Source organism: Cryptomeria japonica, chromosome 4, assembly GCF_030272615.1.
Source record: "Cryptomeria japonica chromosome 4, Sugi_1.0, whole genome shotgun sequence".
Classification (NCBI taxonomy): Eukaryota; Viridiplantae; Streptophyta; class Pinopsida; order Cupressales; family Cupressaceae; genus Cryptomeria; species Cryptomeria japonica.
In genome coordinates, this window is record NC_081408.1 from 182,338,539 (window position 1) to 182,351,486 (window position 12,948).

Here is a 12,948-nt window from a genome sequence, read left to right on the forward strand (position 1 = left end):
TACACCTTAACAAGATAAATTTATTTAAGGTAATATACATACATCCAAAAGGTAATCACATTGTGACAATGAAATACTCCCAAACATAGGAACATCAAAGGAAAAAATTTACAAGATAAAAAAGAGCACATAAGGGTCCACAATTTGGGGTCAGTATGCACATCATATAAATCATGTATGTAAAGTATGTTTGTTATGAATTGACCTCATCCCCCAAGTGGGATTGTGATCACAATAGAAGAAGAGTACATAAGATGAACAACACAAGTCTTTTTGAGTCAACATGTAAGAGACCAAAACGATCTCAATTCTTTGCATTGTCCCTCAAGTAGACAACACAAAAGAACAAATAGTAAAATTTTATCTATTAGATGGAAAAAGTTGTAGGTCTTATTAGTAAACATTTAGGAAATCCTGTCAATTAATCTTGTACACCATATTGGTTTCTTTGTAAATTTTATTGTACTTTTATATTCAACCTTTACAAATGAAAACTCATCATTGATTGACGTTTACTATTCAATGCATGTGGTGTCATAAATTATTTATCTTTACAACTTCACACTTGGTTAGGACTCACTTTGATTGATGCACATAATTTAACTATGATTGGACCTAGTTTTGGGAATATGATAATGTGGATGTGCTTAATTTTTCTTTACCTATTAACTCATCCCTAGACAAAGATAAAATATAGTTCTTCGATTCTAAGGGGAATGGGTGAACTATCATTAAAGATATTAGATCCCAAAATGTTAAAACTATTATGTTTTTTATTAAAATAAGTGGGGAAGGGCCCCGACCCATTATAGATCTGAAACACAAAACATCAAAAACCAAAACTAAAACAAAACTAGTCATTGAAATAATAAAATAGGGCAACCAACAAAATAACAACAAAATTGGAGCCAAATAGGTTACATCCTATTTTGAATCAAAGCTTTGGAGCTTCTTATCTAAACATTCTAGTCTAAGAAGGTAAAGGATTGTTAGTGTGATACTTCCTCTTACATTGAACAACTCTTTAGGTAGATGCATCATTACAATTGGAATAATACGAACTTTCAGAAGAAAAAGGTGGGTTAATTGAAATGAAGTTAGAAAGAACAAGATCGTTTGGGACAACTTTACCAGTAGAAACAATAGAAGAATCCTTAACATCAATATGAACCTCATAAAACTTTTCTAAGGCATAATTAATTTGACAAACATCAATTGGAGAAACAATAGAAGAAACCAAAAAACTAACATCTATCATTTTATTTTTTGAATTAGATTTGGACTAAACAGCAACACCAACAAGTTAATTTGTAACATAATCAAGAGGAACACTAGTAATCAAAGCAAAAGGTGATCCAGAATCCTCAAGAAAATAAGCTAAACTAGGAGAAGAAATAGGAGTGGGTGGTTCTGAACCCTTTGAAACAACATCATCCACAAAAGCAACATTAAGAAAAATAGTACGGAGGTCATGAATAGCATTCTTCCACCAATTAGAGGAATAGTGCATGCGAGCACTACATAAGCACTCAGAAGCCAAATGCTTGAAGCAAAACAACACCTGCAATGAAAGGGGATCCCCTCACAGCCCACCAACTAACATCAAGATCTATCATTAACGTATAGAATGATCTCACTAGAAAGAGATTTTGAAAGCTCATCTTCAACTAAAATGCGAGCAAAAGAAGTATGACCAAAGACTTTGGTCATATAATCCATCTTCAAGAAACTACCTAAAGTATTAGCAATAGCCTCATAAGCTTCATCGCACTACAAATGAAGGGGAAAATAAGGCAACCTAACCCACACAAGAAAAATATTAGTTTAATCTTTCAAAATTTAAACAAGAAACTCAAGGGTGCATTGAGAGTGGATGTGAATCCCACCTCCAAGACCCACTATGAAGCATAGCGTACCGTTCATCCTTTGAATAAAAACAAACCATTAAAAAACCTCTAACAGAAGGGAAAAGATTCATTTTACCCATGACAATATTTTAGACTTCAAAATTTCACAATATTTTCAGTAAGTGTAGAAATAAAATTATATAGAATACTTAGACGCACAAATCATTATCTTTGAAAACAAATAATGTCTTTAACTCTATTCAATTCAGCTTCGACGAAAAACGAGCACACTATTTATTCAGTTCGGCCTCCAAGTAGGATGAGGCTCTTATTGGGTGCAGCTTCAAAACAGCTGACAAGAAAGAAATAAATCAAATTGAGTAAGAACAGTCTAAGAGAGACAAGATGGCATCTTCTCTCACAAGAATGGTCTCACAAAAGCGGATTAATACCCTACAGGTGGTGATGCAGGTGCAGAGCCTTGTCCAGCAATTAATTCCTTGATCTGTTGGTCATTGATATTAAATGCCTTGGCCAATACATCTTGTGGAATCGGAGGATTGGCTCCGAAGACTGCAGATGCAACCACTTGAACTCCAGGAAGCTGGCTGTTAAGAGAAGTAATTGTAGTGGCATATGATGCCCCCACGTTCTGCTGAAAATGTACTAAGCCCCTTGGAATCACAAAACCATCTCCTTTCTCCAACTTTTCTGAGAACAACATATTATTTGTGCTGATAAAACAAACCAAAATAGTGCCCTCCATTACAAATATGATCTCAGTAGCACGAGGATGAATATGAGGGGGATTCAAACCACCAGGGGCAAAAACTCCATGGTTAATTGATATGCCTAGAGTGTTTAATCCGGGCAAAGTTTGAACGTTAGCTTGTGTGATATTGAACCCAAAACTATTGTTGGTTGAGAGTGGATTACCTAGTCCCCTAAACAAGAAATCTGATGCGTTCACCGCCTTTGGGTCTTTGCACAGAAAACCGTTGACCCTCACATTAGCTTGAGTAGTATCAGCCACACAGAAATCCTGCACAGGATCTGGGTCTGATGCATTAATTGCCACGATTATGGAAAGCCACAATATGCAGCTCAGGGAAGCTTTGATAATTGCTCTGGCAGTTTTCATTTCTAATTGGCTCCGAATGTTGCACGGATTGAGAAATGTTAAGCAGAGTTTGATATGATTGAGGATGCCAAAAGCAGGTATTTAATAGGGGAAACAATTGGAATGTGCGGTGCAATATATTTGTTTATCTGAAGAAGCGCGTAATTTGGAATACTTTGTCAAATCATGGTGGCTCGATTTTCGTTTGGATGGATTACACAATTAGTCAATTGTGCGCAGGATAAATTCATTTGAACAGTTCTTTTAATTTAAATTCTTTACAGAGACATAGAACAACTGATTTTCGCCATAGCTACGTAAGATGATGGAATGAAATTGTTTTTTATAGTGCAGAATTACGTGACATTCCAATTTTTCGAATCGTGTACACATTGTCTCAAGGACTCGGTCTATAGTTTCTATTTCATTATCTTTTTTGACATTGAAATATAGACGTTGATACTGTCACAGCTACCTAATATGATAGACTATCTGCAAATTTAATGACCCGTTCTTTCCATTTTTTCCTCTTTGTCACGCGAAACTTTGTTAGCAAGTTTGTGTAGAAGTGCAGACATTATAGTATTCACACTTAAGGTGGTTTAATGCTAACATTATAGTATTCACTCTTTTATGAGTCACCACTGAAGATTGTAGTTTTTTAGATCTATAGAACATTTAGTATGTACTTTTAATTGTATTTGTTAATTAATTAAAAATTAGAATATTAGGATTTTTTAATAAATTAATAATCATCATTAAAGATGAATCATGTATGCTATATAGATATTGATGAAGATTGCTATCCATCTCTTAACATTTAATTAATCTTTATCATTAAAACAAAATTTCGTATATTATGTTCTTCACATAAAAACATAAATTTAAATTTAGTGTTTATTTTAAAATTTTAGAGTATCATAGTAAATATATGATTAATATCAAATGAGGATTGAAATGAACAATATATTTTGAAGTTTTGGCAGCATATTTAGAAATTTTTTATTATTTTAAATGTTTTCTATATCATTTCTACTAGCCAATGGTAAAGTCTAATGTAAAAGCTAACTTCTTTAGACAATCGCCACACTTTAGTTGCTAGCGTACAATTAAACCTTGGCCATAGTCCCTTGTAACTTTGATTGTCAAGTAAGGACCTCAAATTCATCTTAGTATGTTTTCTTATGTGTTTGGGTTAGGATTTGATTTCAAGAATTAGTTAAAAAGTTATTCATGTTGCTCTATAAAATTTCTAGTCACGAAGTTATTGATGTGTATTAATCACTTATTCTTTAACATTAGCAATTGTAATGAAATTATTTGATTGGCCAAATTTTCTTTATGGCCAATGTTGTAGGAGTTGGTGTTGTGCTTCTATGTCATGTGAAGTGTGTGTGTGTGTGTGTGTTCTTTTACTAGTATTTTTTTTGTTTTGAGAAATAAAATTTATTAATGGTAATTGTAAGATTATCCTACTCACTTAATACCCAAACACAATTTATATTATTTATAGTGTCAAAAACCATATTAGTATACTTTATTTATTTATTTTGGATATCATTCTCAAAACTAACAAAGAGTTGTAACTAATGAAGACCATCAAATTGGTCCAAATTGAGAGACAATAAAAATATCCATCTAACACTAGAATAAGGTATAAACCTACTCAACCATTATGAACTAAAAAAAAATTACTGAGTGACATAGATAATATTGATCATTATACATTATATTTATCAAATAAAAAATAACAGTAACCAATACATGAAACTTCAAACTATTCCTACAAATATCTTGGATTACTATAATTCTCATAGTAATCAATCTTAAAAATTGTAATGATAGAATCACCCTTATCTTTTGCATCCAAATCCTTTACAACGGGCTCAATTTTTTTTTCTTTTTTGTGACTTCCTTTTTACTTTAATTTCGTGTTTGTTGATCTTGTTCTTCTCCACATATTTATTTAGAAACTATAGTTCTTCCTCTTTGAGGTTATATATACTATGAAGTTAGAAATAAACACAAATTACCTCCACCTTATACACCAAAGTGAATCCTCTTTAAGATGATCAAAATTCAATAGTTTCCTTTTCCTCTAGTGTACTAACCATTGGGTCTAACCATTTCAATAATTTCTATTGAGTTATACATAAATTTCACTATCTTTATCTTATGCTAAAACACTCTATCTTTCCATGTGGCTTTGTTCTATTATGTAGTGCCTCATAATTGGTTTGTGGCTCGATGGTGAACATATGATCCATTACACATCATGTTAGAAAATAGAATGGGATAACATGTCTCTAATGTTGGGTCATCATAATGCATGTAACTTATATGTTGACGGTTTCATAGAACATGCCTTCATCAGCAAATCATTACATGTCATATATTCCTTTGGTTGTGGTTTTCCTAATCCCTTTTATTTTTTAAGGTTTCATGGTTTGGTGATTAAGTACTATAATGATTGGACCATATTTTCTCACATAATATCCAAGAATTCAAATTGAATGGTTTTAGATGCCTTCTCTATATTCAAAATTATCTATAACCATGCAATACTAGAATTTTAGATTAATGGCAAAAATCTTGGGGAAAAACATCCTTCTAATTGGTACCATGAAATCATCATGTGATAAAAGAGCAACAAACATGGATGACAAATATTCACAAAATTATTCCTTTTTAGAAATTGTTTCTAAAAATATTAGGTATTGAACATAATTCATTTTCCTATCTTCATGATGCAATGAATTCCAACACAAGATGTATTAGTAGTTAGGTACACGTTTGACACATTCAGAATTTCTATGTTTGTCTCCTTCCACTATTTTCTTTTATTGTGGTGCTTAAATCTCTATAAGCATAATTTTCCATTCCTTAAGCATCATATTTTAATAATTTTTTGTACCAATTCAACTAGCATAGAAATTTAATACTTGAATATGTATTCTTCGTACAATTAGTTGAACAAGAAAGCTTGCTTGAAATAGATGAGGCCATCTAGGATTTTGAAGATGCTATAAATTATGATAAATAATCTCACAAGATGGTCTGAGCATTAGTTGATCTAAATTGTGAATTTTATATGTATTAAAATCTATATTGTCCCATTATTTAATAAGGATTAAGTGCTTGGTAAAAGAATGGAGTGAATGCACAAGGTGGTGTTACATAATGTTGTAGGCATGCAAAACTAATCTTCTAACTAAAAACCAAAAATAATATAATACTTTATATTATACTTTGATTCAAAGAGAAATGTTACTCTTACTTTTCTAAAATAACTATTATAAATCAACATACTATCAATCTTAAAAAAACACAATAATTAATATTTCTCATTAATACTTACAAACATTTTATTGAACTGCATTAGACTGTCCTTTAGAAAAACCACTTTTTCTTTTGGACAACGATATATGATGAATATCACAATAGTTTCGATGAAAAAGAAACACAGTTGCAAATGAAGAGTAGAAATGCAATAAACCTTGTAGACTACTTAGACGCAGAAATCATTTTCTCTAAAAAGAAATAATGTCATAAATTCCATTCAATTCAGCTTAGACAAAAACGACTAAAGTATTTATTGGGTGAAGCCTCAAAATAGGATGAGGTTCTTATTGGGTGCAGCCTCAAAAAGGCTGACAAGAAAGAAATAAATCAAATTAACTAAGAACAGTCTAAGACACACAAGCTGAGTTGGAAAGCAGAGTCTGATCTGATTGAGCATGCCAAAAGCAGGTATTTAATAGGGGAAATTATTGGAATACTTTACATATATTTGGCAGGTGCAATAAATTTGTTTGTCTGGAGAAGGGCGTAATTTGCAATACTTTGTCAAATCATGGTGGCTCCATTAGTCAATTGTGAGCAGGATAAAACCATTTAAACAGGATGGAATGAAACTGTTTTTTAATGTAGAGTTATGTGACATTCCAATTTATCGAATCGTGTACTCGGTCTACTATGATGAATTGTTTCTATTTTATTATCTTTTAACACATTGAAATATAGACGTCGATGCTGTCACAACTACCTAATATGATAGACTATTTGCAAATTTAACGACCTGTTCTTTCCATTTTACGCGAAACTTCATTAGCAAGTTTCTGTAGAAGTGCATACCAGAAACTTTCTTCTTGGCTTTTTTTAATGCAACGTTTCTTCTCCCACTTATGGTGGTTTAATGCTAACATTATAGTATTCGCCCTTTGATCAGTCACCACTGAAGTTTGCTACACATCTCTTAACGCGTAATTAATCTTTGCTTTTATTAAAGCAAAACTTCGTATGTTTTTGATTAAGGCAAAATTTCGTATGTTAAGTATCTTAATAATTAACATATTTAAATTTAGTGTTTATTTTTAAATTTTAGAGTTTCATAGTAAAGGCAATGATTAATATCAAATGAGGATTGAAACGAAAAATATATTTTGAGATTTTGGCATGATATTTATATTTTTTATTATTTTAAATGTTTTTTACATCATATTTATTAGGCAATCATTAAAATCTAATAGAATAGCTAACTCCTTTAGACAATCTAAACACATTAATCACTAGCCTACAATTACTCCTTGGTCATAGCTCTTTATGACATTGATCATCACATAAGAGCCTCAAATTCATCTTATTATGGTTTCTTATGTGTTTGGGTTAGGATTTGATTCCAAGAATTAGTTTAAAAGTTATTCATGTTGTCCTATAAAATTTCTAGTCACTAAATTATTGAAGTGTATTAATCACTAAATTTTTAACATTAGAAAATGTAATGAAATTATTTGATTGGCCCAATTTTTTGAATGGCTAGCATTGTAGGACTTGGTCTTGTGCCATCGCCACCGCCCCCCCCCCCCTCCCTCTCTCTCTCTCTCTCTCCTTAAAAAATTGCTTAATTGTAATGACAAGCTTATCCTACACCCTTATTACCTAAACTTGTTGTCTCAAACATATTTTATATTAATTATAATATCAAAAATATATTAGTATACCTTTTATATTAGATATCATTCTCAAAATTAACAAAAAGGTGTAACAAACAAAGACCATCAAATTGGTCATAATTGAGACCTACTAAAAATTTGTTTAATAGAGATAAGCAAAGCAATGCTGAGGTTGATGATGGATCTTAGAGGACCTTATAGGATATGGGGATTAGGTCCCTGGGTAATACTAAATGAAGATAATTTCTTGGAATATAAGGGGGCTAAACCACCCCCATAAGCATGATCTCCTTTCTAATTTGGTTAGGGATCATATACATGAGATTTGCCTTGTTCAAGAGACTAAAATATCATCTGATAAACTTTTGAAAATGAAGCTAGCAATTTTTAAAGACTGTGGTGTTCACTGTTGTGATGCCGATGGAGCTTCAGGAGGTATTGCTACTTTATAGAATCCCAAGGTGGTTCAAGGATCGGTTGTGGTTACCATTCCTAACCATATTACTTTTATATTTTCCAACATTATGAATGGTTCAACTAGGATTATTTCTAAAATTTATGCTCCTAATAGTAAGAATGCCAGAATGCTTCTTTGGGCTTCTTTGGTGACTTCTAGATAGTTGTTCCCTAATGAGAAGTGGATCCTGATGGGGGAATTTAACACGCCCATTTCATGTCAAGAAAAGATGGGGGACCGCTCTGAGTTTGGAAGAGAGAAAACAATATCTACTAGATATCATTAATTCTTTGGGTGTACTTGATCTAGATCAGGGTGGTTCCATGTTTGCTTGGTCTAATAGACGTAGTGGCTTGGAGCTTATCCAAGTTAGATTGGATAGGGGTATCCTTTCTCCTGATTGGCTGAATGACTCCTCCTATAATTTATCTTCTTTGTTCAAGATTGGCTCTGACCACTTTCTAATTGTTTTGAGTATCTCCTCTTTAGGTTAGAGAAAGTCTTTCCCTTTTAGATTTGGAAAAATGTGGACCAATAACCTTGAGTTATATTATAAAATTATAAAATTGGTGGGATATCAATGTCCAAGGTATGACTATGTACAGAGTGGCCAAAAGATTAGCTAATATTCAAAAATGGAACAAGTCATCCTTTGGGAATATTTTTCAGATGAAAGATACGCTGAAGAGGGAGCTTGATGATATTCAATAGTAGATTCAAAGCTATGGCTATTTCCCCCAAATCATGGATAGAGAAGTGGAAATTCTTATGAAACTTCATGATATTATTTTCAAAGAGTAGGAATACTGGAAATAGAGATCTAGAGCTATTTGGCTCAAAAATCAGGATTGGAATACCAAATTTTTCCATATGACCACTCTTAAACATAGAGCTTCCAATAGAATTAAGAGGATTTCTGTTAATAATCATTGGATTGAAAAGTAGGAGGAGATGAGTTCGGAAGCTGTGCGCTTCTTTTTTTCTCTCTTGATTGATGAAGGCCCCCTAGATTTGGTTGCGTAGGATGAGATTCTCAGAGAGATCCCAACTAGAATCTCCCAAGCCATGAATAAATATCTCACTAGAATTCCTTCTGTAGAAGAGGTTAGGGAGATGGTGTTTTATTTTGAAGGAAATAAAGTCCCGAGACCGGATGGGTTTCCTATGTTTTTCTTCCAGTTGTTCTGGAACATTGTGGGGGAGGATGTTATGAATGAAATGAAGGAATTTTTTGGTTCCCGATCCCTCCTTAAAGAGCTCAATGAAAACTTCATTGTTTTCATTCCTAAGAAGCTAAATGCTAGTTGCTTTGAGGAGTTCAGACTTATCAACTTGTGTAATTCAATCTATAAGGTTTTTTCTAAAATTTTGGTTATCTGGCTGAAAAAGGTTCTCCTAATTTTGATTTCGAAGCATCAAATGGTTTTGTTTTGGGGTGTCCAATTTTGGATTCTATCATCTCACTTCATGAGAATATTCACTCTCTCTTAGTTAATAAGAAACTTGGATTATTTCTGAAGTTGTATTTTTTGAAGGCTTATTATAAGTTGAATTGGTGTTTTCTTATCAGGATGCTCCAAGGTGTTGGCTTTGGTGACCACTTTGTTCAACTGGTCAACCAATGTATCTCCACCCCTAAATACTCTATTTTGGTTTATGGATCTCCATCTTGTTTTTTCTTGGTTTCCAGAGGTCTCAGGCAGGGGGACCCCATTTTGATATTTCTTTTCATTATTATGGGATAAGATCTGAGAAAAAATATTCATAAAGAGGTTCGAATTGGTAGGCTTAAAGGTCTTCGACCCTCTTCTAGTTCCCATATTTGTTTGGACCAACAATTTGTTGATGATACTCTATTGATGGGTGAAGGTTCGGTGTTGGAAGGTAAAATCTTGAAGCAACTTCTTTCTACTTATGAAAAACGTACGAACGAAAAGATTAGTCTTCCCCAAAATTGTATTTTCTTTCTTAATACCCCTGATCATAAATAGATTAAAATTGCCAAAACTATGGGCTATAAGCTAGCCTCCCTTCCAGATATTTACTTGGGGCTACACCTTTGCTCGAAATCTGTTCTTGATTCTTTTTGGTCCAGTTTGATAGATCGATTCGAGAACAAGCTTGCTGGTTGGAAAGGTGCTCTTCTGAGTCAAGTTGGTAAGCTCTAGTTGATCAAAGCTTCTTTGAAAAATTTACCAGTGTATGCTATGAGTCTTTTTAATATTCCTCCAAAATTTGTGGATCGGATGGAGAAAATCCAAAAGAATTTTTTGTGGATGAGTACGGAAACCAAAAATCGTCTTCATCTTATGTCTTGGGATCAAGTCTGTCTATCTAAGAAACTTTGGCTTCTTTCCATTAGACATATTCAAGACTTTAACAAATCCCTTTGTCTAAACAATTATGGGTACGACTTTTCTAGCTCCAAAATGGCATGTTAACGACATCTGAAAACTTGTGTTATTGATTTTTCAAAAAAATCAAAAAAATCAAAGCCATAGCTAATTATGCTAATCATGATGAATGATCTATAATTTTTAAAAAAATCAATAACACGAAGGTTATTGATCCATACTATGTCATTTTGGAGCCAATTTTGCAGCAACCAACAATTATGGAGAGCTCTCACAGAGTCTAATGAGTGGACTAATATCATTCAGAATAAGTACCTTGGTCATATTCAGCATATTCAAAATGTTTTGGAAGATCACATAATCCATCATGATGCTTTTTCTCTCTGGATAAACATTGTGAACATGAAATCCCTATTATTAAAAGGTTCAAGATGGAGTCTTGGAAATGGCCAGAAAATTCAGTTCTGGGAAGATTGGTGGATGGGTGATAGCCCCTTGATTGACAATCCATAGGCTGTTGAGTTTAGAGTTGTATGCGAGGAGTAGATTGGACACTGGGCCACTGATGATATTTGGGAGGGTTGGTGGATTGATCTTATCAGTACTGAGCTGATGCTAAAACCTCTCTAGAAGTGGCTTTTGGGTATTCTTATCCCCTCCTTCCTTGGTGAGGATTCTCTGGTTTGGCAGTGCTCATATTTTGGTGGTTTTTCTATTTCTCGGGATTTTGCCTTGCTCTCTAGATCCTTTTCTCCTACACCTTTTTGGTCATGTCTCTGGAATAATTTGTTGATTCATAAAATTAATATTTTCTTATGGCTTTTTATGCAAAACAAAGTGATTTCTATTGAGAATATTTGCAGTAGAGGGATGTCAATGCCTAATTGTTGCTTTCTATGCAAGGAAGTTGTTGAAGATGTTGCACATCTATTGATTCATTGTTCTTTTTTTCAGGATGTTTTGGCTTAATTTCTTGATCTTTGGGGGATTAGATGTTGTTTCCCCTTTATCTTGTTTGAATTTTGGTCCCAATGGAAATGTCCTTCTGAGAATTCGTCTCTGAAGCCCTCATGGAGTTTTATTCTTCCTCATATTTCTTTGGGCATATGGCAAGAAAGAAATAACTGTATTTTTAGAGATAAGGAATCATCGATCATTTTAGTGACCCATTGTATTCAGAGTAACATCAAGGAAAATTTTATGTCATCCTGTCCTTCTTGAAGGCTTGATCCAGATATCTCCACTTCTGACTTGGATTGGGATATTATTAATAGATGGCACATTGAATGGGATATATCTAGACCCAATGTGAAGATAAAAAAAACCAAATCCAACATTGCTTGGGTTGTACCCCCAAGAGGGTGGATCAAAATTAATGTTGATAGGGTGGCTAAGGGGAATCCTGGGCCGAAAGGTTGTGGGGGAGTTTCTCATGATCAAAACGGTAGGCTTGTCTTAGTAGTGGCACTCCCATTGGGTACTCAGACAAACCACTTTGTTGAGGCAAATACAACCTATATTAGGCTTAAACTGGCTATTTGTAGAGGGTACAAAAAGATCTGGTTAGAAAGTGACTCTTTAAATATCATTAATTGCCTGATTAAAAGGACATCTCCCAACTAGACTATCAAGCATTTAATCCAAGAGTGCCTTGGTATGATTTCTAACTTGGACGAAATTCAAATTTCCCATGTCTTTAGGGAAGGTAATATGCCTGTTGATCACGTGACAAATGTTAGGGTGGTAAATAAAGAAATTAAATGGTGGGCAGCTACAGATTGCATCCCAACTCACTTGTGTGAGTTGACACCTAATGATGCTGAAAGTCTTGCTCAATTGCCGAATTATAACTATGGCATCAGTTCACATGAGTAAAGTCATTTCTAGAAATATGTGGATATGAATTTCTAGATTTTTCTTGACTTTCTAGCTTTATATGTTCTGGTTTGGGTCAGGTTTTAGTTTTATGAATAGTGAAAATTTTAGAGGTATTAGAGTCATGTTGGAGATAAGAAAATATTTGAACCAACCTCATGCCACAAGAGGGAACCGAACAACGAAATGTGGACTAAAATTGTGGACGGTGGCCTTGAGCCTTACCTCAAAAAGTTGCATGGCCAGGATTCCAAGTTGACGGAAGATTTTGTGAAGGTTTGACAGAAGGGAATTCTTTGTGTGTATGGTGACGAATTTAGAGTTGATGAACCTTTAATAGCAG

At 33.5% G+C, this 12,948-nt stretch overlaps 1 protein-coding gene across 1 annotated transcript; it reads right to left on the reverse strand.

Moving 5' to 3' along the window:
- Positions 1-2,136: 2,136 nt before the first annotated feature.
- Positions 2,137-2,988, reverse strand: LOC131028104 (germin-like protein subfamily T member 1). Its single transcript, XM_057958330.2, has one exon. The coding sequence runs from the start codon at positions 2,986-2,988 to the stop codon at positions 2,293-2,295; it is 696 nt and encodes a 231-aa protein (XP_057814313.2). The 3' UTR covers positions 2,137-2,292.
- Between the last annotated feature and the right edge of the window lie 9,960 nt (positions 2,989-12,948).